This window comes from Marmota flaviventris, chromosome 8 (assembly GCF_047511675.1).
Source record: "Marmota flaviventris isolate mMarFla1 chromosome 8, mMarFla1.hap1, whole genome shotgun sequence".
NCBI lineage: Eukaryota > Metazoa > Chordata > Mammalia > Rodentia > Sciuridae > Marmota > Marmota flaviventris.
Window position 1 is genome coordinate 135,073,425 of NC_092505.1, and position 27,875 is coordinate 135,101,299.

A 27,875-nucleotide genomic window follows, 5' to 3' on the forward strand; every position below is an offset into this window, starting at 1 on the left:
GTCCGGAGCGGCCGGCGCCCGCTTCAGCGTGCTCATCCCGCGGGCTGGCTGGGTGGTGAGTGCGGGGCTCGGGCCGGGGCAGTGGGACTGGGACGAAACCACGCGTCCCGAGTGGCATGGCCTGAGGCCTCGATCCGGTCGGGCAGGGGTTGCCTTAGTGAGTGGTGGGCGGCTTGGATCAAGAGAGTTGGAACTACACTTCTGAGCGCGAAAGCAAACTCTGGTGGCTCCGCCTGTAACGCGATTGGGAGACAGAGGAGGTGGAGCTGCTCCTCCGCGCCCCCTCCTCGCCGCCGCCACCACCACCGCCGCCGCGGTACGGTCCGGCCGGCCCCTTCCCCGCCCTTCCAGGACCACTGGTGGGGTCCTTTTCCTTGCCGCAGAGTGAGGGAGGAGGGTTGGGGGAAGAGCCGAATGGGGTGGTCGAGGCATTCCCTCAGAAGGAGCAGCTCTTTAAGGTTGCGCTTGGTGAGGCTGACAAAGGCGGACCACGAGTCTCCTTACACTAGAGTACGACCCCCTCTCCACACTCAAATTCAGCGGATGATTGATGAGCACGTCGGGTCATCGTGGGTGGCTGGTAAATGGTGGCTCCCTTCACCCTACTCAACACCCAGAAAAGAGAGTGGGCATTGCGCACCACTATCAATGAATATTTTCTCCCTTTGGTGGACCATGGGAGTGGGGCAGGAGGATGGAAAGGGAATGCCAGTTTCCCACTCTCAGACAAGATAAATAAATATACAGGTGTGGAAGGACCAAATTTATGACCCTTTTGGTTGGTGAGGACAGCTGCAGGAGGTTCCGGTGGTGCTTGCTCTTTGCAAACTTTGCAAGCAATCTTGGGCCCTGCTGAAGAAGTTCAGAGAGAGATGGGCCCAGAAGAGACCTGCCAGACAGGCCTGGGCACAGGCAGTTAGGCTTTGGCTGTGAGCCTAGGCAGGGCCTGAGTTGTGGGGAGTAGGCAGGAGATCGCGGCCTGTGCAAGTTGGGGACTCAAGGTTTGGCTCAAATCAGCCATCTCAATGTGCTCTTGCCTGGTGGTTTAATAAAAGTGGAGCCAGTGCTTTGCCCTGTCTGAGGCCAAGTGGCTTTGAGAGGCATGTGTAAGCCTTATATCTCTCCCAGGGACAGAATCTCCTTGGAAGTGAAATGGAGGTTCATTCACCATGCTGGGAGCCCCTGCCCTGTGCTAATATCTGTGCTAGTTGCTGGGGACTCCAAATCAAAAGCTGTACTCTGTCTTTAAGGAGCTTCAGGTCCAGTGTGGAATGATGTAATGGGGAGAAGTGGTCTTCTTGGGTAGTGCAACTAATGCCAGGCACACACATTATCACTTTTACTGATCAGAGGACTTTTTGTCATTCTATCATTGGGAAATCAGAGGCTCAGAGCCCAGCTGGCAGAGCACTGTACTCTAGGTTGGTGACTGGGTGTGTCCATTCTATCTGCCACACAGGCAACTTCCTCAGGAGCCTGGGAGGACTGGGAAGGCTCCCCAGGGAGGTGATGGCTGGGCGTGGGAGTTAATGAGATAGAGAGGGAGTGGGCATTCCAAGTAGTGGGAACAGTCCTTGTGACAGCAGGGAGAAGTGGAACAGCCTGCAGTTCAGGCAGGAATGAAGAGCATGTATGGGGGAGGATATGGTCTCTAGGAGCTTGACCTTTATCCCTCTGGCTCTGGGGTACCCCAAAAGCTCTAGAGAGAGAGATGCACTCCATTTCTGCTCAAAGAAAATCTTGTGAGGTTGGGGGTGGGGGTAGATTAAAGAGGCTGCTCTGTGCTGTGTGGCAGAGGTTAAGTAAAATAAGTGTGCCTAACATGGAGGAGAAAATGTCACTGTCCTTTGTCTTCCACCTGCCCGTGGTATGCGGGGAAGAGTGCAAGGCCTTGCTTCATGGGAAAACTGATTAAGCCTGACGTAGTTCCCTGTAGTGGGTCAGCCTTCGATTTTCTATGTGCCCTGGTCAGAAGCTCATCTGTTCCCATGCATTTCTTTCTTCCTGTGTGCCCCTCAACTCAGTTGTGATTTCACATTTGGGGAGTGGTTTTTTTTTTTTTTGTATGTGTGTGAGTGTGTTTTTGCTGCCCCTTGAGGCCTGGAGAACTTTGGCATGCAGTAGGCTCTAAGCAAATATTTGCCAGCAAATGAAACAGTGAATGTCAGTCTAACTATAGGACCCTATGCCCAGGGCATATCCTTGGCATGAGGTGGCGGAAGGAATGGGCAGCAGCCAAGTGCAGGAGGTGGCCTCTGACTATCTTCAGGTGGATTCTCTTCCTAGAGGAAGAAATTTTGTCCCCCCATTCTGTGGAAACAAGGTGGGGGCTCCTAAACAGCTTGGCCTTGCCACCGTCCTGAGCTTCTGGCTGGTTTGAGACTTTCCCTGCCACCTCCCGCCCCCCCTTGGGTGGCAAACAGAGGCAGCCTTGTTCCCGCTCCCATAGAGCTGCCCTGTTCTCTGCACACTAAAAATGGAAACCCCCAAGCTATTTTGGGAGCAGTGCCCAGCCAGGCTGTGGCCACTGTGTCCCTGCTCCCACCAGGCTGCTGGACCCTCCTCTGAGCCTTGTGCCCAGCCCTGCTTACATAGGGACAGCCATAGAGCACCCTGCTGAGGCCACTGAAGGGATAAGCTGAGCTGGGCCATTCGAAGTGAGAACCCTTGGTACATTCTGCAAAGACAGCCTGGCAGCCGGGTAGTGGGAGGGCTGAGCAACATGGCCTGAGCATAGATAAGTGAGAGGTGTCTCCCAGTTTGGGATGCATGCTTGGTGTTCCTAGTTGGGGACCACTGGGGTCTGGGAAAGTTGGTGTTACCATGGTTTCTTGGTTCTGGGACTCAGGAGCCCCAGCTGGAGGGTAAGAAGAGCAAGTACAAAGTTTGGTGAGGTCCTAGGGATGGACCTTTGGATGGACTTGCGGTTGGTGTACACAGGCATGATGACTTCCTCAGGTTACACCCTACTCATCCCACACCCTGGGCCCTGGCTCAGCTCTGTCCTCCATGGGAGGAAATAGCAAAAGATGGCCTGCCTTCCATAGTTCTCTAGGACTTAGTAGTTGAGCCAGGGAAGCATGTGTGTGTGTGTGTGTGTGTGTGTGTGTGTGTGATTGTCTAAATGTGGGTGGTGTTACCTATGTCTCTGGTCGGTGGGTATGTCATGTGCCTGTGCAGAGTGTGCCATGTATGTGTTTGGGTGTGTAGGGATTGTCTCTGTATGGATGTAACTTTATATGGTGTCTGGACATGGGATGTGCCTGTGTTTCTGTGTGTGTACTCATCGTATCTGCATGTGTGTATGTGTATGTGCAACTACCCATGTGTTTATGTGTGGGTGTATGCACACAGGCTGGTTGGTGTGTATAAATATGTATCTGCCAATGTATTGGTTCCCATTGGGACTGGGATGGCCCTTGGCTGGTGTGGAGGGTGTATACTCGGGTGCCTCTACAGGGAAGCGTTTGGACAGAGGGTAGGAGAGTAGACAGTGCTGAGAGGAAGTGAACTGGGTGAGAGAGCCATGTTGGGGGCCTGATTTGGCCCTGATGGCCATGGGGCTCCTTACTAGCTGACCTTTCCCAGGCCCCTCTGGTGCCTGGCTTTGCTGCCCTCCCCCTCCTCATGTGGGTGCTGAGGAGGCATCCTCTGTGGAATGTGTTTGGTGGCTGAGGGCCAGGCTGGGCCTAGCTGTACAGGCAGGCTGGGCAATGGGGAGGGGGTAGTTTTGTGCTACTTCCACAGTGGGGAGCCCAGGGTTTCCACATGCCTACAGCCTAGACCCCAAATTCATATTCTGCTCTCTCCCTGGCTAGGTGACTCCTACTTAGGTCATGCTGTTGTCTCCTGATCCAGCTGGCCCTACCAGGTGAGTCTAACTTTACTCCTAGGCATCTGGGGGTGGTGTTATTCCTACCTGTGCTCAGGGCTCTCCGAGATTGGGCCCAGGCTTTTACCTCCCACCCCTCTCAGCCTGGATTTTCCTCTTCTCTCTGGCCTGTTGGTTCTGTGGTTATCACCCTTCTGGATTCCTGGCCAGAAAGGCCCTTCACCCAGTTCTTGCTTTACTCAGATATGCTAGTGGCCCATGAGTCTTTGTTTTCCCTCTCCACTCTGCCAGGAAACCAACATTCATGCAAAGAGGGCCTCTCAGTGTTCTTGGCCCCTTCCTTTTCCTCACTTGTTTTCCTATCTCTTCCAGGCCCTTCTCTCTCTCTCTCTCTCTTATTTTTAATATTTATTTTTTAGATTTAGGTGGACACATTATCTTTATTTTACATATATGTGGTGCTGAGGATCAAACCCAGTGCCTTGTGCATGCTAGGCGAGCACTCTACTGCTGAGCCACAACCCCAGCCCAAGGCCCTTCTCTTTTTGATCCATATGGTGGCACAGCATAGCAGGAGTGAGGGTGGAGTGGGGTGGATGTAGGACTCCGGAGAGCATAATGCCTACAGAGAAGGGTTGGTGTTGAAGTTTCCAGGGTTAAGTGTCCCTGTTTCTTCCCCAGATAGTGTGTGGTCCTAGGGTCATCCTTGACCATAGTGCTTATCTAAGCCTAGTCCTCCTCTGCTTACCCTCAGGTTAGGAGGCAATTCCTATCCCTTATTAGTGATGTTAGGGCACTCTGCTGGCCACATGAATCCCATTCAACCTTTCTTCCTGATAGGTGATCATGCCTGCTCTTGGCCCAGCTCTTCTCCAGACACTCTGGGCTGGGTGGGTCCTCACTCTCCAGCCATCTCCACCAGCTGCTTTCACTCCCAATGGCACACATCTGCAGCACTTGGTGAGGGACCCCACATCAGGCACCCTCTATCTAGGGGCCACCAACTTCCTGTTTCAACTGAGCCCTGGGCTGCAGCTGGAGGCCACAGTGTCCACAGGTCCTGTGCTAGATAGCAGGGATTGCCTGCCGCCTGTGTTGTCTGATGAGTGCCCCCAAGCCCAGCTTACCAACAACCCCAACCAGTTGCTCCTGGTGAGCCCAGGAGCCCTGGTAGTGTGCGGGAGTGTGCACCAGGGTGTCTGTGAGCAGCGGAGACTGGGACAGCTTGGGCAGCTGCTGCTGAGACCAGAGCGGCCCGGGGACACTCAGTATGTGGCTGCCAATGACCCTGCAGTCAGCACAGTGGGGCTGGTGGCCCAGGGGTTAGCAGGGGAGCCCCTCTTATTTGTAGGGCGGGGATACACTAGCAGAGGTGTCGGGGGTGGTATCCCCCCTATTACAACCCGGGCCCTGCAGCCACCAGACCCCCAAGCTGCCTTCTCCTATGAAGAGACAGCCAAGCTGGCAGTAGGCCGCCTCTCTGAGTACAGCCACCACTTTGTGAGTGCCTTTGCACATGGGACCAATGCTTATTTTCTGTTCCTGCGACGGGACCTGCAGGCTCAGTCTAGAGCTTTTCGAGCCTATGTGTCTAGAGTGTGCCTCTGGGACCAGCACTATTACTCTTATGTAGAGTTGCCTCTGGCCTGCCAGGGTGGCCACTATGGGCTGATCCAGGCTGCAGCTGTGGCTGTGTCCCAGGAGGTGGCCCGTGGGGAAGTGCTCTTTGCAGCTTTCTCCTCAGCGGCTCCCCCCACTGTGGGCCGGCCCCCATCTGTGGCTACTGGGGCATCTGGAGCCTCGGCACTCTGTGCCTTCCCTCTGAATGAGGTGGACCGGCTTGCTAATCATACACGAGATGCTTGCTACACCCGGAAGGGCCGTGCTGAGGATGGGACTGAGGTGGCCTACATTGAGTATGATGTCAATTCCTGCTGTGATCAGCTGCCAATGGTGAGTTCCAGCATGGCCTGGCCTTTGCCCTTCTCCAAAGCCACTGGCCAGGCATTTGCAGCCAAGAAGGTACCCAAGGAGCCTGAAAGGAAGCTGGTAGTGGGGCAGGGAATGATCAGGTTAGCAAGTACTAGGTATTTCCTTTGGGCCTAGGTGATGAAGGGGCCCCTCAACACAGCAGAACATTCAGGGTGGCAGAAAATAGAACCGGGATGGGCTTAGAACAGAATGTTGAAGAAGTAGCATTGTAGAGGTGGGCTGAGGTTCTAGGATAAAAGCAGAAATGTTGAAATGAGACATTGTTTTAGTTTCTGGAGCAAGAGAAGAAGAAGAGGTTGGGACTTGGGGCTGTAGTCTTTGGATGGATACAGAAGGGAAGAAATTGCTCACAGCAAGACTGAGTCAGTGAGAAATGCAGAGGGCTTAAGCCAGTGGTCTGGGAGGTGAGGAGGCCAGCTGCAAGAGCTTTAGGAAGTGGCTTAGGAGAAGGCAGAACACAGAGATCAGAGGAAGCAGCTCCCAGGCCAGGGATGGGAAAAGATGCGGCTGTAGGCATTGGATGGGGAATCAAGAGAGGGAAAGGAGCCACTGGTAACTGTCTATGGCAGTCATAGATTAAGTGCATTGAGTTAGTGATAAGGATGCAGTTGTGGCAGGTGCTGCCCAGGCTAGGGTTGTCAGGGAGGTCTGGCAGAGAGACTGGGCTGGGAGGAGGTTGTCCAGGAAGGATGGGGCAGGAAGTTTATTTAGTGAGAGACTTAATCAATTCTTCTTGTTACCTGCAGGACACCCCGGATGCTTATCCCTGTGGCTCAGATCACACACCCAGCCCTATGGCCAGCCATGTTCCATTGGAAGCCACACCGATTCTAGAGTTGCCAGGGGTTCAGTTAACAGCTGTGGCAGTCACCGTGGAGGATGGACACACCATCGCCTTCTTGGGTGACAGTCAAGGACAGCTGCACAGTGTGAGTCTACAGGAAGTACCAGCCCTGTTCCAGGATCTAGAGAGTACAGGCTTCTAGAGAACCCAGCCTATGTGGAGGTACCCCAGTGTTCTTTGAGGCTGAGATATGCCCCCAAGACCTGGGCTGGGAGAGATAATCTGTGTTCCACTTCCTAGAAATGGATGGGTTTACCAGTAACTCTCTTCTATTCACTCTGGGACTGGTTGTAATGAGCTGTGACTTCCTAGGAGGGGATTTTATCTGTAAATTGCTTAAATTGTGAATGGGAGAAGGCTTTGGGTCTGTGGCCCTGGAATTGGTGCCAGACCAATTCCTGGTCTCTAATTTCAGGTGTATTTGGGCTCGGGGAGTGATGGCCAACGATACTCCATACAGAGCATCCAGCAGGGGTCTGCAGTGAGCAGAGACCTCACCTTTGATGGGACTTTTGAGCACCTGTATGTTATGACCCAGACTACAGTGAGTGTCAGGCATAAGCAAGGGCATGATTGCTGGGAGGGTCCTCTGGGTGGGGCTGGGGACCCACATGTGGGTGAGCCACTGGTGTTTGGATTGCTGGCCTCAGGTCCTCTTTGCTCTCACAGCTTGTGAAGGTTCCTGTGGCTTCCTGTGCTCAGCATCTGGACTGTGCATCTTGCCTTGCTCACAGGGATCCTTACTGTGGGTGGTGTGTGCTACTCGGCAGGTTAGTGTTCTACCAGTTCCTGACCCCTCCTGACCCAGCCTCATGCCTGAAGTGCTACTGTGTAATTGTCTCATCCAGGATTCTTGACCCTTGGCCCTTGACTCTTAAACTCTGACTTTTGGACACCCCTATCATCCACCCTATCTGTATCACTGTCCTACCAGGACAGACACAGGATCCTGGTGTTATCTATCACTGAAAGGGCCTGCCCAGGGCCTCAGTATTGTAGTTGTCTCTGCCCTATGAATGCCCAGTGGGCTCTTGAGCGTCACAGATTAGGTACTGGTCATTCTTGCTCAGGTGTAGTCGCCGTTCAGAGTGCTCAAGGGGCCAAGGGCCAGAGCAGTGGCTATGGAGCTTCCAAACTGAGGTGGTCTGTTTGCGAGTGGCAGCCATAAGTCCTGCCAACATCAGCCGAGAGGAGAGGAGGGAGGTGAGTGACCAGAGTAGGCAGGGCCCCCGAGGGGAGGGCTTTGGGGATGGGACCTTGCATTTTGGTGTTAGATGTACCAAATGCCACATGGCCTTATATAATTACTCCTTTTGAGGCCTCAATTTCTCCATCTGTTATCAACCTAGTTCAGAAGGATTTTGTGAGGTTTTGGGGTGGAGGTACTGGTGCCAACCCACATTGGGTACCCTTTAATGAGCCCTGATCTACCTACTAAGCCGTAGTGGGGCCTTAAAAGTGTGTGCTGGCCTTTCTTGGCAGGTTTTCCTGTCAGTGCCGAACCTGCCACCCCTGTGGCCGGGGGAGTCATATTCTTGTCACTTTGGGGAACATCAGAGCCCTGCCCTGCTGACCGGATCTGGTGTGATGTGCCCCTCCCCAGACCCTAGTGAAGCCCCAGTGCTGCAAAGAGGAACCGGTGGGTGAGAAAAGCTGCCAGTCCCACAACTGGGGAGCCCTACCCTGCTCTTATTTTGTTCCAAAGGGTGTGGTCAGGGTGAGGTGTGAATCCAGGCACAAGAACCTTGAATTGATGCTTTTCTCTGAGTCCCTTCACTGATGCCCCAAACCCTAGAATGTCTATTTTGTGCCCTGTAGACTGCCTTCTCTGACCCTGGTTTCCTTTACCCATTCTGGATGGTAGCACCACCTCTGTGTGGTCTTAGCATGTTAACTCTGGGTCTGAGTGCACTCCCCACTCCTTAGCCCTGGGCCTCTCTCCCACTTTGCAGACCATATCTCCGTGAGTGTAGAGCTCAGATTTGGCGACGTGGTAATCACCAAAGCTTCCCTCTCCTTCTACGACTGTATGGCAGTCACTGAGCTTCGCCCATCTGCACAGTGAGTTCCTCATCCTGTCCCTCAGCTCTGAGCTTCCCTGTGGTGATTCCTGCCCCATGGTTGTACTCTGTGCAGGTGCCAGGCCTGCGTGAGCAGCCACTGGGGGTGTAACTGGTGTGTCTGGCAGCACCTGTGCACACATAAGGCCTCATGTGATGCTGGGCCCATGGTGATGAGCAAACAGGTGAGTGGGACCCCAGGATGAACCACACATGGGCTTTGGGTCCCCAGTGTGAGGGTTTTCTGATGGCCCGGGGTCTGTGTGTCTGCCTGCCCATGTGAGACTGTGTCTTGAATGCCCAACCTGCTGTGTGTGACGGATTCACTAAAGAATGGCTGCTGATCCGTCCATCCTGTTTCAGGAGAGGACATTTGTAGCTGAGAGGCGGGAGGTGTGGCCTTCGTGCCCCACCTCAGCACAGACACCCCTGGAGCCTGCCCTCTGTGTTTCTCCTTTGGAGAATTAATGGGCTGTTTTTGTTTCTCTTTTCCTTGGTCTCCTTTCCTTTTAACATACCCTTTGCCTGCCTGCCTCCTGCTCCTGCATCTGCCTGCTGAGTGGCCCTTCCTGTCTTTCTCTGCCTTCCCCTTCAGAGCCCGCTTCTCTCCCTAGCCCCCCCTGCAAGAGATATACCCACCCTCTTCCCACCCACTGCCCCTGCATCCACAGTCACTCCTGTACCTGACACTTTTCCTGTGGACCCAGGAGCCACAGACTCAGATGTCCCAACTGGGGCCAGACCTTCTTTGCTCAGCCCCTGGGGGCCATGGGCAGGTCCTGGTCCCATTCCTTCCCCCACCTCTTCAGAATCACATTTCCATGAGAAGCCCCTCCTTCCCAACCTCCCTATCATACCTAGAACCACTGTTCCTGCCCCCACTAACTTGGGACCTGCAGCCACACCTGAGGACCTCTCAGCCTCCCATCCATCACCCTCAGATGCAGCACCAATGCCCCCTGCAGAACCTGGCCCTGAGACCCTTCCCTCCATGGTGGCCCTGGATCAGCCCCCTGGCACTGTACCTGCCACCACTTTCCCAGGGGCCACTGGCTCCACGAAGCCCGCTCTGGACTGGCTCATGAGAGAAGGTGGCGAGCTGCCCGAGGCCGACGAGTGGACAGGGGGTGACGCGCCCGCCTTCTCCACTTCCACCCTCCTCTCAGGTGATGGAGACTCAGCAGAGCACGAGGGCCCTCCTGCCCCCCTCATCCTCCTGTCCAGCCTCGACTACCAGTACGACACCCCCGGGCTCTGGGAGCTGGTGAGGTCCAGCCCAGGAAGGAGGCCTCGGGAGGGGATTGGGGAAATGTAGCCCCTCTCTTGCCTTGTGATTCTCCCAGTGGAAGGGCAGGGGCAGGGTCTTGCTCTTGAAGTCCAGCAAGACAGAGGCCTGAGGTAGGCAGCATGGGGTCCATAGATTGCCTTGCTCTTGGTACCTGCAGGGAGAGGTGAATTGGGGGCCAAGCTCCTGCCCCTGTGTAGAGAGTGTTCAGGGCTCCACATTGATGCCAGTCCACGTGGAACAAGAAATTCATCTGCAAGGCAGGAATCTGCGCCTTTTCCAGGTGTGTGTGTCCTGCTTGCAGCTGTCCTTGCAGGCTTTTTGGCTGTTGACAAATTCTACACTACTCCTGGGGAGCAAAAAAAGGGTGTGGCCCTGGGTCCCAATTACAACTCAGAAGCTGTCCTGTGGACCCATGTGACTCATGGGGCCTGTTCCCAAAACTGCCCCAACAACTGTGTTCTCTGCCCCCAGGACAGCCCAGGAGACAATGAGTGTGTATTGGAGCTGGAGGGCCTTGAAGTGGTGGTTGAGGCCCGGGTTGAGTGTGAGCTGCCTCCAGATACCATGTGCCATGTCACGTGCCAGCAGCACCAGGTGCAAACCACAGAAACTTGGGTGGGCAAGGGTGCACTGGCCACAGGCTGGCTGCATCATGCTTGACCCAATCCATGTTTTGACCCTGGAAAACAGATGGGTACCCTACCTCTGACTCTGTGTCACATGGGGTCTTTGCATTGAGGCTGATCTGTAAATAGAAATCCCAGAGAGTCCCTCCATTCCAGTTCTGCCTCCTACCTCCAACTGTTTCACTCTATGGGGTCCCTGCATCCCAATTTTGATCTCTGATCCTGTGTTACCATATCTAATCATTTTAGTCCTTTTCTGAGCACCCCAACCCTAGGCTGTGATCACACTCCTACTTTTTCAGCTTAGCTATGAGGCTCTGCAGCCAGAGCTCCAGGTGGGGCTGTTTCTGCGTCGGGCTGGCCGCCTGCGTGTAGACAGTGCTGATGGGCTGCATGGTGAGCTACTCACTGGTAATGAGGGTGGGCTGGTAGTAGCAAGGCTCTTCTGGGCCTGCCTCTCACATTTGTCTTTGCTACTTCCAGTGATACTATATAACTGTTCTGTGGGCCACTGGGACTGTAGCCGCTGCCAAACTGCCATGCCCCAATATGGTTGTGTGTGGTGTGATGGAGAATATCCACGTTGTGTGGCCCAGGAAGCCTGTGGAAAGGCTGAGGCTGTGGCCACCCAGTGCCCTGCACCTTTCATCCACTCAGTATGTTGAAATGCTGGCACATCCCTTCCTCAGTGCTGTCTTTGGTGGGAGGGTTGTGCCTGTGCCATGGATTCAGGGAACCTAAAGGTGGGAGGCTGGGCTGCCTCTGCAGACTGCCAGAAGTCTACACAGGTGGGTAGAGGTGAGCAATCCTTGTCTTGGAACAGGTGGAACCACTGACTGGGCCTATAGATGGAGGTACCCGTGTCACCATCAGGGGCTCCAACCTGGGCCAACATGTGCAGGATGTGCTGGGCATGGTCATGGTGGCTGGAGTGCCCTGTGCTGTGGATGCCCAGGAGTATGAGGTCTCTAGCAGGTGAGCTGGCTGGACTCAACATGGGAGGGCTCTATGGCTGACTTTCTTACTCAGGGTTTACTACCTGCTACTCATCTGCTTTCTGTCTCCCTGTTTCCTTGATTCTGGTTCTAATGCCTTAGTGCTGGGGTTGCCACTGAGGCATTGAAGTACCCACCTTGGCTTTCTGCACATACCTGCAGGTCACTGGTTTGGGGTTCTTCCAGGGCCTGTACGGGGCAGAGAGGACTGGTAACTCTTCATCTTGGCTCTGGTTAGGTCTTCTTATCTGACTTTCTGAGTGATAGTGGATATAGTGGTGCTAAGTAGGGTTCCCAGATCCAAATAGCTGGGCTAAGGGGCTAGCCTTCTCATCAGCTGTCCTTACCCAAGTATTGGTCTTGCTGGGCTCTCAGGAGGTATACTTGTGGCACACCTGTAGAATGCCAGACTTCTCTGTCCAGCCTCTGGGAACCCTGCCGCCTCCCCAGGGCTCATGGCTTACTGAGGTTCTAGTCATGGTAACCTGGTCAGTGGTTCAGGGTCCCAAGGTACACATGTGGGACATTCTAGAGGTGGTGGCCACAATCAGTGGCCCAAACCTGATTGAATATCAGGGTAACTTGGAGAGAGAACAGGTCTCTGATTCTACCCTCAGAGATGTGGATTCAGAAGGCCTTTGGTGAGACCCCACAATCTGTATTTTATTATTGATTGATTGTGGTGCTTAGGATTGAATCTAGGGTCTTGTGCATGCTAAGCAAATGACACAATAGGTATTTTAAACAAGGACTATTTTGCAAGAGCATGGAGTTTTCTCTAAAATGTGTTATGACTGAAAAACCTAAGGAGACTTTATGGACTGTTAATGATTCCAGAACTTTAAGACTTACATGGGTTACAAAGTAATTTATAAAGTGATTAAAATATATTCTGACTGGAACCTCCCCTGGCTGGTTCACACTTTACTTGTTTTGTTTTCCCTGAGTGTTTGCAGTGACTGTGACAATGTCATGGAATAGAGCCCCTGAGACTTAATGTTCTGGAAATTAATTTTCCCCAACTTCTGGCTGATAACCAGCATTTTCTTAGGCTGTTCACTTCTACCCTCAGATCTGACTGGAGACTTTCAGATTTTTTTCAAGAAGAGATCAAGTTTTTACCACTTTGTGGGTGGGTACTATGCCATGAGGTGTTGGTAGAAGACAGGGTGGCTGGCTAGGCCCACTCTTCAGCTTGACCACCCGCCACACCAGCCTTACAGGGCTCCTTTAAATTTATGCCATAACAGAGGTTTGATCAACTCTTCCTTGTTGAGAGCCTCTTTGGGGTAGCACTTGAATGGTTAAACCACAAATATTAATTCTCAGATGCCAAGGCCAGCTGGTGTGCCTTAAGGAGTACCAAAACAAGAGAATCCCGATGCGTTTCATGGAGCATGGAAAAAGGAAAACCATTTGGCAGTGGGGTGGGGAGAGGGACTACTGGGTTACTTTGAAGGGGGCCTTTGATACAGCCTCATACTTCTTGCCTGCCTTGTACCCACAGTCTCGTATGCATCACTGGGGCCAGTGGAGAGGAGGTGGTTGGTGCTGCTGCAGTGGAGGTGCCAGGAAGAGGGCGCAGCATCTCAGAGCTCAACTTTGCCTACCAGGTGCCAGATTGTTGAGCTCCCCCTAGCTACCAAGTGGCTAGTCCCTTTGGCGGCCCCTCATCATTTATTTATTTATTTATTTATTTGTGGTGCTGGGAATTGAACCCAAGGCCTTGTGCATGTGAGGCAAGCCCTCTGCCAACTGAGTTATTTTCCCAGCTGACCCCCATCTGGTTTTGCCTTTATGTGGCTCTCCACCCCAGGGCCCTTTTGTGTGACTCAAGCTCCCTTGTTTTTGTTTTCTATCACTCCCTGTCATTCTTTGTATAGGACCCAAAGGTGCATTCCATCTTCCCAGCCCGTGGCCCCAGAGCTGGGGGCACCCACCTCACCCTGCATGGTTCCAAGCTACTGACTGGGAGGCTAGAGGATATCCGAGTGGTGGTTGGAGACCAGCTTTGTCACTTGTGAGAGCTGTTTCCTTATCCTTCAAAATTCCATGTGCTCCAGGGAGAGAATGGGAGGGGTTGGGATTCTGGGGAGAACAAAAGTGGGAGAAGGCAAATCTGCCCTCTGAGACTTTGGTCAGGCCCTCTTAAAGCTGGGGCTGTAGTGGGAAAGCAGCCTTCAGAGCTACCTGGTGGAGATGGCAATAAGCAAGAAAGGAAAGTAAGCTGAGGCCTTGAGTGGGTCTCTAGTTCCCCGCTCCTACACATCCTCCAGCCCAGGTGACCTGCCTTCTACTTTCACCTTTCTCCCCAGACTGCTGGAACAGCAGTCAGAGCAGCTGCAGTGTAAGACCAGCCCACACTCCATACCTGCCACGCTTCCTGTGACAGTGTGGTTTGGGACCATTAAGCGGAGGCTTCAGCATGGCCAGTTCAAATACACATCAGATCCCAATGTCACCTCAGCTGGCCCCACTAAGAGTTTTCTCAGGTATGGGACCATGGGCATGGTTGTATGACAAGTGAGCTTTTGCCACTCCCTTAGTGGGGATAGGGCTTTCTGTGTGGGCCCTTGAATCCCATGCATAGGGAAATGGGGTCATGTGGCTTGGGCTGGGCTGAGCTAGCTGGGACTGGCTGTCTTTTAAATCCTCATTCATAGCCAGGCAGTGGTGCATGCCTGTAATACCAGCAGCTAGGGAGGCTGAGTTCAAAGCTAGCCTCAGTAACTTAGCGAGGCTCTAAGCAACTTAGTGAGACTCTGTCTCAAAATAAAAAATAAAAAGGGCAGGGGATATAGGCCATTGGTAAAGCATCCCTGGGTTCAATCCTTGGTAACAAAATAAAACAGAAAACCCTGATTCATGTAAGTCATGAGTGGCTCATGGGCTCTATTTCAGTGGAGGACGTGAGATATGGGTTCGTGGCCAGAATCTGGATGTGGTGCAGACACCAAGAATCCGCGTGACAGTGGCCCTAGGAGTGCTGCAGCCTAGCCAGGGGAATGGGCGGAGGCGCCGTGCGGTCCTGGAGACAGCGTGTTCCCCTGGAGCCTCCTGTGGCAGTCATCACGTAGGAAACCCTTGGACCTCCCTGCCTGCACTGGGCTGGCTGCTGCTGTCCCTTTTCCCCACAACCACAGATGGCTGGTACCAGCTCTGCCCTCTTCCTACATGGCCCCTCAGTTGACCCTCTCTTGTCTTTTTCTGCCAGTTTGAAGAGCCATGTTATGTGAACTCCTCCCATCTCATTATGTGCCGTACACCTGCCCTCCCAGGCCTACCTGAGGACCCCTGGGTCCAGGTGGAATTTGTCCTTGACAACCTGGTCTTTGACTTTGCAACACTGAGCCGCATACCCTTCTCCTATGAGGCTGATCCCACTCTGCAGCCCCTCAACCCTGAGGACCCCACCATGCCATTCCGGCACAAACCTGGAAGTGTGTTCTCTGTGGAGGTACTGTTCCTTCTTGAGCTTGGCAGGGCCCAAAGACCCTCCCTTTGTAGGACAGCACTGCACTAATGGTAGAGAGGCCAGGACAGTAGAGCAAGGGCTAAGAGGTTTGTGGAGTAGGGGAACCCTGGCTCTTGGCAGGGGTTTGACTACTGGCCTGGGTTCTAACATTTCATGATGGGTGTCTTCATGACAATCAGTAAATAACTTGGCACACACAGTAGCTGAGTGGTGTGCTACTTAACAGGTAACTGGGCTGATCCCTATGTGGCAGCCTGGCTTACAGAGACAACACTAGGCACATGTTCTGACATGCATGGTGGGCAGTAGGTGGGTATTCAGGCCACAGGTAGGTAATCCATCACCCACCTGTGGGGTCTTCAGACAATGGGGGCTCTGGCTTTGTTAGTTAATTGGTCAGCACTCTGTAGGCAGTTTTAGGTTCTCCACATTTTTAGCTCTATAGAAAAAGTAGGGAGGGGCAGAAAAAGGTCATGAGGATCAGCCTGAAGGATATCTCCATGACTGTCAGCCCTATCTACAGGGGGAGTAGTGGTAAGGGACTGTTAGCCCTGTGACTTGGGTGGGTCTCAGAACCATTGTTCCCATATGTGGGGGGATAGGATCTGAATGGCGACCAGCTTTCTCTGGGAAGTGTTCTAAGTGACAGATCAGTGACCTCATGTTCCAGGGGGAGAATCTGGACCTGGCAATATCCAAGGAGGAGGTGGTGGCCATGATAGGAGATGGCCCCTGTGTGGTGAAGACACTGACCCGGCACCATCTGTACTGTGAGCCCCCTGTGGAGCAGCCACTGCCACGGCACCATGCCCTCCGGGAGGCACCTGATACTTTGCCTGAGTTCACAGTCAGTGGGCCGGTCCCAGGCAGGGCTGGGCATTGGGGATGTGCTGAACCCTTCCTCACAGGTGACTCCCCACACAGGTGCAGATGGGAAACTTGCACTTCTCCCTTGGTCATGTGCAGTATGATGGCGAGAGCCCTGTGGCTTTTCCTGTGGCAGCCCAGGTGGGCTTGGGGGTGGGAGCCTCTCTTCTGGCTCTGGGTGTCATCATCATAGTCCTCATGTACAGGTGGGTGTAGCCAGGTATGGCTGGGCTGGGCTGGTCTGGGGCAGTAAGTGGCATGAGGCAGGATGGGGAAGGGGCAGGTTAGACCAGGGCTCAGCAAAGGACCAGAGTAAATGTTTTAGACTTTGTGGGATGGATGTCTCTGTAGGATGGATGTGTCTGTTGCAATCAACTACCCAACCCTGTAATTGGGCATAAAAGCTGCCAGGGGCAGTATGTAAACACATAAGTGTGGCTGTGTTCTAATAAACCTGTATTTGTAAAAATAGGTCACAAACCAAATTTGGTGCTGTTGTAGTTTGCTGATCCCTAGGCTCAACTGCACTGATAGGGTATGGGTGGGTGTGGCTTGCTGGGATAGGGCAGGCTGAATTATTCTGGGCCATGCCTCGACATCCCTGGGTTAGACTGTGCTGGACAAGGTCAGGGTGTGCCTAGGGCTGGGTCAAGCAGGCCTGACTAAGTGGAACCCAGCAAGGGCTTTGGCCTCTTGGCTGTCCCTTCCTGATCTTGGTGCTAAGCAGGAGGAAGAGCAAGCAGGCCCTGAGGGACTATAAGAAGGTTCAGATCCAGTTGGAAAATCTGGAGAGCAGTGTACGGGACCGCTGCAAGAAGGAGTTCACAGGTGAGGCCCTAGAGCTGGCTCCTGCCTCTAGGGTTCTTCCCAAGTCCACTCCTGTTACACAGGATTGGCACCCAACTTGGTTTCTGCTCAACAGACCTCATGACAGAGATGACTGATCTCACAAGTGACCTTCTGGGAAGTGGCATCCCCTTCCTCGACTATAAGGTGTATGCCGAGAGGGTCTTCTTCCCTGGGCACCGGGAGTCACCTTTGCACCGGGATCTCGGTGTGCCTGAGAGCAGGCGACCCACTGTGGAACAGGGCCTGGGGCAGCTCTCCAACTTGCTCAACAGCAAGCTTTTTCTTACCAAGGTGCTTTCCCACCCTCAGCTGGACCCTTCCTATCCCATCTTATCCCTAACTAGACTCCTGGCCCGGCCCTTCTCCATTCCACCATTTCTAATCCCCTCCCCCACATATCTTCTCCCTGGCCCAGTTCATCTACACACTGGAGAGTCAGCGAACCTTCTCTGCTCGGGACCGTGCCTACGTTGCATCTCTACTTACTGTGGCCCTGCATGGGAAGCTTGAGTACTTTACTGACATCCTTCGCACCTTGCTCAGTGACCTGGTAGCCCAGTATGTGGCCAAGAACCCCAAGCTGATGCTGCGCAGGTCTGTAAGGCTGTTGTGACTGGGTGGGTAGTGGACAGTTGGAGGTAGGAGCTGAGGCAGGGCTTTGGGTCCGGTCTGGGATCTATAGAATAGAGAACCCTGAGTTGCACTTGCTAATTTTGGCTTTCCCATTTTTTGTCCTCCCAGGACAGAGACTGTGGTGGAAAAGCTGCTCACCAACTGGATGTCCATCTGTCTTTATACCTTCGTGAGGGTGAGGGAGGCAGAGACTGATAGAGCTTCTATTCAGAGGGGGTTGAGACCTTTAAAACACAAGCCCTGTATCCCCCAATGCAACTTAGCTTGCATACTTGTGCCACAGCAGAGACCCTGCCTAGCATGTTCTCAGTCACCTTCAGCTTGCATCCTGTCCCTTTCCCCAGTGTGCACTCTGTCTCATAGGCCTCTGCTGCCTGCCTGGAGCCCTAACTGCCTATTCTTTCCTAGGATTCAGTAGGGGAGCCTCTGTACATGCTCTTTCGAGGGATTAAGCATCAAGTGGACAAGGGGCCAGTGGATAGCGTGACTGGCAAAGCCAAATACACTCTGAACGACAACCGCCTACTCAGAGAAGATGTGGAGTACCGTCCCCTGGTGAGGGTGTGCATGTGTGTGGTCTGCAATATCAGTGCTCAGTTGAGGTACTAGCTTCTAGTGTCTGTATCTAGACGTAGAGCCAGGCTGATCTCTGGCTACAGGCTGAAGGGGGTCTTTGCTTATTTATTTTTGATGCTGGATCAAACCTAGAGCTTCAGATATGTTAGATAAGCATTCTATCACTCAGATGTACTCCCAGCCTAAGAGAGGCCTTTAGACAATCTTAGGAGGATAGAGGATTGAGAGCCAGACCTTGAGAGTACTTCAGAAGGTCCAGGGTCTGAGAGGAGTCTGCCCTGTCCTGGAACATCAACCTGAGTTGTGATTGGGCCTGAATATCTTTCTGATCACCCTGTTAGGGATGTGGCCTTGTCTACCAAGTCAGAAGGCTGGCTGATCTGCATGTTTTTCCTCTGGATTTGCTTTCCTTTAGTTCCACATGAGGGTTCTTTTGAGGAAGTGCCATGCAGACTCCATTAAACTTGCTTCTCTGTCAGATAGGGCAGGGAATCTTGGCTTATGCAGGTTTTCCTCAGGCACTTCAGCCTGACCAGCTCAGCCAAGCACCTGGGAACCTGAGTGAAGAAGGGTTTGTGTCACTCAGGTATTCTGCCATTTACCCCATAGATGTTTACAAGCACACTGTCTATGTGCTGGGGTCAGTGAATGTAGGAAGCTGCTGTTCCTGGGGGAGGCAGGTGATGAGACAAGAATTTAGGGTTGCTTGGTACTTGGGGGTCAGAGGCTGTGGCTTTCTCATGTTTGTTGCTGCCTTTAGCCTTGGGTCTTGGTCATTTGAAATGTCACACAATACTGATGGTTCCCATGTGTCCTGCTTAGACCTTGAATGCGCTGTTGGCTGTGGGGACTGGGGCAGGAGAGGCTCAGGGTGTGCCTGTGAAGGTCCTGGACTGTGACACCATCTCCCAAGCCAAGGAGAAGATGCTGGACCAGCTTTATAAAGGAGTACCTCTTGCCCAAAGGCCAGCACCTCGTACCCTAGATGTTGGTAAGTGTGGAGAGGGGCATGGCCTGGGGACCTATGATAGTGCTGGGCCTGGGATGGCCTAGGACCAGCCCTACGGGGACATCTTATCACTCAGAGTGGGTGATATTAGACAATCTCTCCTGTGGTTAGGCCCTTGCTGGTTTTTAGAGAATTTGGGGAGGGGTTGCCCCTGATAAAGGGATGTTGTCCTTTAGGAGGATAAGATGGGTTCCATTATGACAAGGGGATCCTAAGAAGCCCTGGACCAAGTCCTATTTTATTCTTATAGAATGGCGATCTGGGGTGGCTGGACACCTCATCCTTTCTGATGAGGATGTCACTTCTGAGGTTCAGGGTATGTGGAGGCGCCTGAACACTTTGCAGCATTATAAGGTAGGAGGGTGGGAGTTGGAGGAGGGGTATGATGGGGTGGAAGTGGTAGAGGGGTCACCAGCTGTGGTCATCAGGTCCCAGATGGAGCAACTGTGGCCCTTGTTCCCTGCCTCACCAAACATGTACTCAGGGAAAACCAGGATTATGTCCCTGGAGAACGTGAGTACCTAACCCTCCCAGTCTTCTACACTTGCTTTGCCCAGTCCTGGGTAATGGGGGACAGTTCTTTGGACCTCAGGGTGGGCTTGTGCCTATTTTCCTTCTACCCAAGAAGCCTCAATCAGGTATCTCCACTCCTGGGAAGGTTGGCAGGACCCTGGAGGCCCAGGAGGTGGCACCTGATGTGGGGCAACAAACTATGGGGTCTTGGCACAGGAACTCCAATGCTGGAGGATGTAGATGAGGGGGGCATCCGACCCTGGCACCTGGTGAAACCGAGTGAGGAACCAGAGCCACCCAGGCCACGGAGGGGCAGCCTTCGGGGCGGAGAGCGTGAGCGAGCTAAGGCCATCCCTGAGATCTACCTGACTCGCCTGTTATCCATGAAGGTGGGGCTGGATGGACTGGTCAGGGTTATAAGACAAGCAGTGGGGTCTGGACTGTGAGGGAAAATGGCTACTAATGGGATTTGGGCTGGTGCTGAAAATCCCATTGCTGATCACACCTGTTTGCTTTCCCCTTTTACTATAGGGCACCCTACAGAAGTTTGTGGATGACCTGTTCCAGGTAATTCTTAGTACCAGCCGCCCTGTGCCTCTAGCTGTGAAGTACTTCTTTGACCTGCTGGATGAGCAGGCCCAGCAGCATGGCATCTCTGACCAAGACACTATCCATATCTGGAAGACCAACAGGTGGGCAGGGGCAGGGCTTAGAGAATGTATATGGGTCCCCCCTTCACCCCTGCAACATGATCATCAGCCATGTTTTCCCCACTCACAGCCTGCCACTGAGGTTCTGGATCAATATAATCAAAAACCCACAGTTTGTGTTTGATGTGCAGACGTCTGATAACATGGATGCAGTGCTCCTTGTCATTGCACAGACTTTCATGGATGCCTGCACCCTGGCTGACCACAAGCTGGGCCGGGTGAGCAGGCTGGGCTGGATACAACAGGAAGGGGATGGGGGCATGGGTGGCATGGGCTGGGGGTGAGCAGTGCTGTATGTGCACACAGCTTTTAGGTTCTCCTGAAAGTTTCAAGGAAGAGGGTTAGGGGAGGCCACTGACCTAAGACATTCGCTAGCCAAGCTTTGTTTCAAGAGCTTTCTGGAAGGTGGCAATTGGTTAATTTTAAGGGATGAGCAAGAGTAGGGGGCACTATGTGCCAAATTACAAGATTAAGATGTAGATAGCAGTTGTAACCTGGCAGGCTTTGGGAGTAGTCCAGGGCCACTTGGTGAGGTCTCCCCTTGGGGGCAATGGGGAGCCACAGAAGACCTAGGAATGGGGGTGTGGTATGATCAGGTCTTATGAGAATTTGGCAGAGCATCATGGCAGCTAAGCAGTGGGGGTCCAGAGGAAGCTATGCTGTTCTTTGGACAAGCAGTGGCCAGATTCAAGCCAGCAACAAGGTGCAGGGCAGAGATAAACTGTAGATTGGATGTGGGGGATATAGAAGAAGGACAAATACGCATGATCCCTATGCTTCTGGCTATGGTGAGTTCAGATTTAGAGGTAAGCCTTTGGTATTTGTGGGGCTACCACGTGATTTCCAGTGGAGACATGGATTCTCCAATCTGAGTGCCACTCTGGGCTGCCTGGTGGATTTGGTTCTTTAGGGTGGTGGAGATGTCTGTCTGCTAGTGGTTTAGAGGGGAGGAAGGTCCAGGAGAGAGTTAGGTTTGAGGGTTGTGCTGACAAGGGCATCTGGGAAGCATAGACAAGTGGTCTCTGGTAGTACCAAGGTTGGGAGTATGTAGTCAAAGCCTGAGTCCCATCATATATGGGGTCCTTACGTGTTGCTCAGACACCCATTAGGCAGGGCCTTTATGGCTTTGCAGTTCCATGAATGAAGTTTTGCTTAGCTCAGACCTCTGGGCTATGGTTGGTCTCTGATCTCTTAAGAGACATACCTGTAAGAGTTAGTGAAGAAGCAAAATAGAAAGTTCCACTTTGTAGTGCTGTCTTTTGTAGCCATTTTTTGTTCCACATGTTCTCATTATTCTGCCTATGATGAGCTGAAAATCACAAAGCCATATCAGGACTCATGGGTCACCTCTAGGGGTGGATCCTGTGTGGTGATGTTTTTTTTTCGGCCAGGTTTTCTATCTGCCTCCTCTTTCCTACAGAACAGCAAATAGTTCCTGGGTAGCTTAGGGGAATAGTCTAAGCCAGGAATGCCAAACGTGGAGAGTTGAGGAGATAGCATACATCCCGACTCAGGCTGAGGTAGAACCTGGACCTGTTCTAATAGGGCAGTGCCATCCAAAGATCTTTCTCCTCTTCCTGGCAGCTTTAGCATGAACCAGAAGTCCTGAGAGCAGAAGTATGTGGCCCAGAGGTCATGGCTGCTGGGACTTGAACCCAGTTTGGTGATATAGGCTGTATCTGAGTGTGTGAGAATTATGGTCTTTGACTTGAGAGACCTGCTTCAAATTTTAGCTCAGTCACTGGGGAGTGAGATGGTCTGGGGCAATTTACATGATATTTTGGGTCACAATTTGCTGATTTTTAACATAATTACATGAGGAATTACTCTGCATTCTGGCTCCAGATGGAGGCATAATCTCAGAATAACAGGGGAGGATCCTTAGCTGAGGATCTCAGAGAATGAATGTTGAAGCACAGAGGGAATAGAGGAGGATCCTGCAGAAGAAAGTGGGCTAGGGTTACAAATCATCCTGGTTTGCTGGGGACTGAGGGGTTCCCAGGATGTGGGACTTTTAGTTTTAAAACTGAAGCACTGCTGAGAAACCCTAGGGAGTCAATCACCCTAACAGAGGCTGTCATCCTTCTTTCTTTCTTCACTACCCTCCTGCTGGCGGTGCTAGGACTCCCCCATCAACAAACTTCTGTATGCTCGTGATATTCCCCGTTACAAAGGGATGGTGGAAAGGTACTGGGGAAGGGAGTGAGTCTGGAGAGGGTGTTGGTGGATGGGCGTGCATACAGTTGAGGTCTTGGGGGTGGGTCCTGGTGGGGACTGGGAGGAGTGGGCTTATTTACCAAGCAGCTGTTGTACCTGGCTTTTTGGCAGGTATTATGCAGACATCAAACAGAATGTCCCAGCCAGTGATCAAGAGATGAACTCTGTCCTGGCTGAGCTGTCCCGGGTAAGGCCTGCCTCTGCTTTTTGGGTTGGGTACAAGCCTCCTACCATGACAATCCTGCCCTCTTCATACTGCTCCTTGGCAGGGAAGCCCTTGGGACCTTAACAGCCCTGTAAGTTGGTTGGGACATGATACACACCACCAGTATAAATGTAGAATGATCCAATTACTAATGCAAGATATCAGCACTCCGAGCATTTCATCACGGAGTAAGCAGGGGTCTTATTCTGAAGCTGCCACTTAATCTGATTCAGTCAGGTGCTTGGATGCCTGTTGGGGTCTGTGGAATGCTTGGGATCAACTCTAGGCCTGCTAGCATTTGCCTGCCCACATCTTCCCACTGTTCTGCTAGCCTTTATGGTATAGTCATGCCCCTACCTACCCCTCAAACAGTTTCAGAAAAGTGTTTCTGAAATGATGATGTTGATCACAAGCACAGTACTAACAGCAGCTGTACTTTTGGGGTATTGGCTTTATTTTATTTGATCCCCATTAGTGCCCCCACAAGTTAGGTGATATCAACACCAGTGTCCCAGTTAGGAGGTTGACACTCAGGTGTCTCTATGGAAAGACTTTAGGAAATCCTTGAGTGGGATCAGAGCAGAATTATACTGGGTTGACAGCCTACAAGTGAGTTTGGTTCTACTTGGCCCTGTAGAACCAAGAGGCATGGGCACCTCTGTGGGTTCAGACCTGACTGGGCTGCATGAACCATGAGAGAGGAGGGTTCAGGCACAGAATGAGGATGACTAAAGGTACAAAAGAATCAGTAAGGGGGTTTTCTGGAGGACCCCTGGGCTGGGCCTGTTACATGTCCCCTGGGAAGGTGGGGGTTCCAAGTGACATTCTTGACAGAGAGAGAGGCAAGTCTTTGAGGAAACTGCAGAATGGAGGCTCTTCCTACCAAGAAGACTCCTGTCCTCAGGCTAGGCATGAGGACAGCCTAGGCATGCCTAGCATGAAGTCCCTAGTCTGTGGTGGGGTTCTACTTCCCACTATAGGGCCTGTCCCTTGCTCTACCTCTTAGGCTTCCTTCTTTCTTCTCACCCTCCCCTGGAGTCCTGGGCCTGCTCCCATGGCTGGCCAGACCCCTCATCTCTCTCACTTCTTATCTGCCTTCCTTCTAGAACTACTCTGGTGACCTCGGGGCACGAGTGGCCCTGCATGAACTCTACAAGTATATCAACAAATACTATGACCAGGTGGGCAGCTCTGGGCCCTGACTGGGAAGCTGACCTCAAGGTACCCTCTGGGAGGCTGAGGGGAAGGATAGATGTGAAGAGGTGTGACTCTGTGACTCAGGGTGGGTGGGAGTCTTTGGGGGCTCCCTCAGCATGGAATAGGGTAGGGACTGGGTCCTTTAATGGTTTGGAAAGTGTCCTGTAGGCATGCTTCTTGGTTAAAAGAATAGCTCTTCTTGGCTCTAAGAAGTTGGCTCTGCTCTTCCCAACTCCCCATCCCAGTTCCTTAGCAGGGCCCCCAGGCATGGTGATAGTGGTTGAGTGGGGCTGGGGAATCTATCAGGGCCTGGAAATGGTGTGTAGGATGTGCTCTGGGACCATATAACTGCCATCTCTACCTGGGCCATGCCTTTGTTCAACCCTTATCAGATTCTGAAGTAGGCAGCATTCGGGGCATGGGCACCTCTGTGGGTTCAGACCTGACTGGGCTGCATGAACCATGAGAGAGAAGGGTTCAGGCACAGGATGAGGATGACTTAGGGTACAACAGAGTCAGTAAGGGGGTTTTCTGGGGGACCCCTGGGCTGGGCCTGTTACATTAAGTGTTCATCAGTCAACCTACATTGTCTAATGGAATCATTCACTCACATGTCTGGGTGGCACTAGTGATACGGCTGTTGCTGTTCAGTGTTGAACCTTCCTTGTGGCCCATAGCCTAGTGGGACAGCAGTCATTTGACAATGAGTGGATCCACAAATGTGGAGTCCAGGCTCTGCAGCATGGGGGCTAAGGCATTGGGCAGGTGGGGGTATGATATAGTTGTGCTCCTGTATGGAGACAGAGTGGGAGACCGTTCCTCTCCCCCAACTCTGCTGCTCTCCTGTTCCCTTTCTTTTTCTTTTTATCTTTTATTTTGAGACAGGGTCTCACTAGTTTGCTTACATCTTCACTAAATTGCTAAGGCTGGCTTGGAACTTGTGATCCTCCTGCTTCAGCCTCCTGAGCTGCTGGGATTACAGGCATGTGCCTGGCTTCCTTGTTACCTTTGAGGCAGCCCCCTGTTTATGGTTGCTCATTACTTGTCTCTCATACAACATCTTTCTGGCCATAATTGGGTCCCTGGTCCCTGATCTCTGCTTGGCATCTGACACACAGGGATTCAGGATTTGCTATTGGCTGGAGGGCAGGTGAGCTGGGATGGCTGCAGCAGGGCTTCTGAGGGGCTTGTGGTGAGAAACCAGTAAGGGGTTGGTCTCCATTCAACAATTTTACTCGGTGAGGTATATGTTTTTTTTTTTTTTTAACATAAGTGCTAGGTAACTGAGTAAAATATATCATTCCCTACCTCATTAATCCCTAAAACTCCATGGTGACTTTACTCTATTATCTCTCTCCAGTGAGATTCTGAGGTCATACAGGAAGTGAGGCATTTTGCTGGATTTCTCAGGTTCTTACTGCCAGTTGTTCTTCTTTGGAGGCCTGTTGATGTCTGCAGTGAATGTGTGGGCCAAAGATCTCCCCTAATGGTGTTGGTGTCTGCGTTTCAGATCATCACTGCCCTGGAGGAGGATGGCACAGCTCAGAAGATGCAATTGGGCTATCGTCTCCAGCAGATTGCAGCTGCTGTGGAAAACAAGGTCACGGATCTATAGGGACCACCAGGGTGTCCTGGCCTGCTGTTGCCTCAGTTCTGCCTGGACATTCCTGGAACCTTAAGGAGAAGACCACCTTCTTAGATGTCTATAGTGACTGACAAGCAGGTTTAGTGGAAGGTGGTTCCTAGTCTCCTGGTGGCTCTGGCCTTAGCCCTGCTAGACTCACCTTGTAGGCGTGGGACCTTGAAGCTCATGAGGTGGTGCCTGGCTTGCTCTCTGAGCTCAGTGGCCCTGAGTACTACTTCTTGTGTGACATCAGCCTGCTTGGATATGGGATTTAGGGTTTCCAGAGTGTTTGGAAGGGCCTCCAGGACCCTGGGGAGACTGTACTATTCCTGAGCACTGGCCTTTATCCCAACAGGATTCAGAGACTTTCTGTCCTCCATCATCCCTGACCTTGGTTTAGTTTCCTCTGTCCTTGTTGCTGCTGCCACATCCAAGGTCTCTTAGATAAAGCCTTTCCTAGGTCATTGCAAACTGACCCCTCAGCAAGGCTGGCTGCCTCAGGGCCATCCTATCTTCCAGGCAGCCAGTAATGAGGGGTATCTGCTGAGGGGGTCTTGGGGAGAAGGGTGGCCCACTGACTCAGCTTTTCATTAAAGGATAACACACTGAGTAAGTAGACTGTGATGTGTGGGCTCACCCAGCCCCTCCCATCATATGAGGGTGGTAGCTATGCTTGGCAAGCACAGGGTAAGTGTGTTGGGGGGTGAACTTTGTACTTTGGAGGTCTCTCAAGGCCCCTACTAAAGGCCCGTTGCAGGTCTGGCTATCCTTGGCTCCTGGGACCAAAGCTTTTGGAAAGGGAGAACTTCATCCAGTACCAGTTGGGGAAGGCCTGTGACCCAAGTTGGAGGGGTCCACCATCTCTTCAACTTAAGTTTTATAACTTCTGTACTCATGTTTCATTTATTTTGAAAGGAATTGGGAAAGGGTGGCATTATTACAGGTGACTCTAGGCAGCATAGGTCTTAAGGGCCCTTTTCTATGGCTCCATTTCTAGACCTTTGGTTTCCAAGTCAAGGCACCCTTAGAGCAAGGGATCAACCCAACTGCCTACCTGCATGAAGGCCAGCTTGGGTGGTTTTACCTGATACATAGCTGGAGGTGATCTTTGAGACAGTCCTAGTGGGGTCTTACATTGCTAGCTGGGTTAGTAGGCTGGGGTTGATGGTTTTGTGACAGAGACTTCCCTCAGGAGACCAGTCCCTCACTGAACAATGGTGAAATGGGGGCCCTTCATCTCTTAAGGTCCTCAAAAAGTACACTCCTTTGGTTTTCTGCCTACTCCTTATAACCCTGTGACCCCCAGCCTCCCCTTGGGGTCTTCCTTGAGGGTTTGAAGGGACAGGCTGCTATAATTCTAGGAGTCCTTTCCCTGCCTCCCTTTGGTACCCAAAAACATCTGTAAAATTCTTTAATGCAGTAGGACTCACATTGGTCTTGTCCATGCCAGAGGTAGTCATAGCTGCTATTCTGTTAGCTCTAATGTCCCTCCTTCTCTCTTTCTGCTAGATGTGGGTCAGACCACAGTTGGACAGGTTAGTGGTCAGGTATTGTCATTTGGGAGCATGTGAGCTTCAAATGGGTGCCATAGCCAGGTTTTTATAGTCACTCAGAATGGTTCTGATGCTCCCCCAGTAGTTGCTTTGGCAAACTATGGAGCTGACAGTCTCTAGAAGCAGGGCAGATGGAGAATGCAGTTTGGGGTGGACTTTAAGCAGGCACATAAAGGGAGGCAGTCTTGGTTAATACCACAAAGACCACAAAGCCAAGCCTCTATTCCATACTCGGGCCTCTGCAAGTTTTAGAGGCCTTTAACTGAAGGTGAGGGCTCCCAGGAAAAGAAGGCCAAGTACTTGCATACCTGGGCACATGTACGTAGGAGGGGTGAGTAGTGAACTTGTTTTGAGTTACTCAATTTTGTGACTCACCTTCACAAAATATTTGTTTTGTGGTGCTGGGAATGGAATCCAGGACCTCATGGGTACTAGGCAAGCACTGTATCACTGAGGTACATCCCTGGCCCGGAACTTTGTTGTAATAGAAGAAATATAAAGAAAAAAAAATCCTACCACAATAAGATAGGAATCCCTTCAAGTCTTCACTTAAACACCATGGCTCACAATGGAGATGCCATCACTGACAAGCTTTGCTCATTTGGGTCCAGTTCACAATTTCAATGTAGAATGTTTGTAATTCAGTTTAATCAGTCTTTTTCTTACCAAGATTTCAAAGGTATGCTCTCATTACTGTTTTCTATAAGCCTGTTAGCATACAAAGCACCTTTGTTTCTCAGTATTACCTGGGACTCCTTAGGGAATTTATGGAGCAAATTGCTTTATTAAAATAGCTTTCACTAATTTAAA

General features: G+C 52.0%; 1 protein-coding gene across 1 annotated transcript; it reads left to right on the forward strand.

The window, feature by feature from the left end:
- On the forward strand, positions 1–27,875 carry Plxnb1 (plexin B1). The gene is made up of 38 exons (XM_027933724.2): positions 1–55; positions 3,819–3,871; positions 4,673–5,785; positions 6,571–6,753; positions 7,084–7,212; positions 7,338–7,438; positions 7,739–7,871; positions 8,151–8,307; positions 8,621–8,729; positions 8,805–8,913; positions 9,324–9,992; positions 10,174–10,296; positions 10,488–10,610; positions 10,945–11,038; positions 11,126–11,298; positions 11,466–11,617; positions 13,145–13,250; positions 13,521–13,657; positions 13,953–14,129; positions 14,539–14,710; positions 14,852–15,094; positions 15,783–15,959; positions 16,037–16,185; positions 16,707–16,807; positions 16,902–17,119; positions 17,244–17,422; positions 17,570–17,636; positions 17,870–18,016; positions 18,860–19,028; positions 19,297–19,400; positions 19,475–19,559; positions 19,776–19,948; positions 20,091–20,251; positions 20,340–20,487; positions 22,392–22,456; positions 22,598–22,673; positions 23,798–23,872; positions 25,399–27,875. The coding sequence occupies exons 3-38, from the start codon at positions 4,679–4,681 to the stop codon at positions 25,501–25,503; spliced, it is 6,396 nt and encodes a 2,131-aa protein (XP_027789525.1). The 5' UTR covers positions 1–55; positions 3,819–3,871; positions 4,673–4,678; the 3' UTR covers positions 25,504–27,875.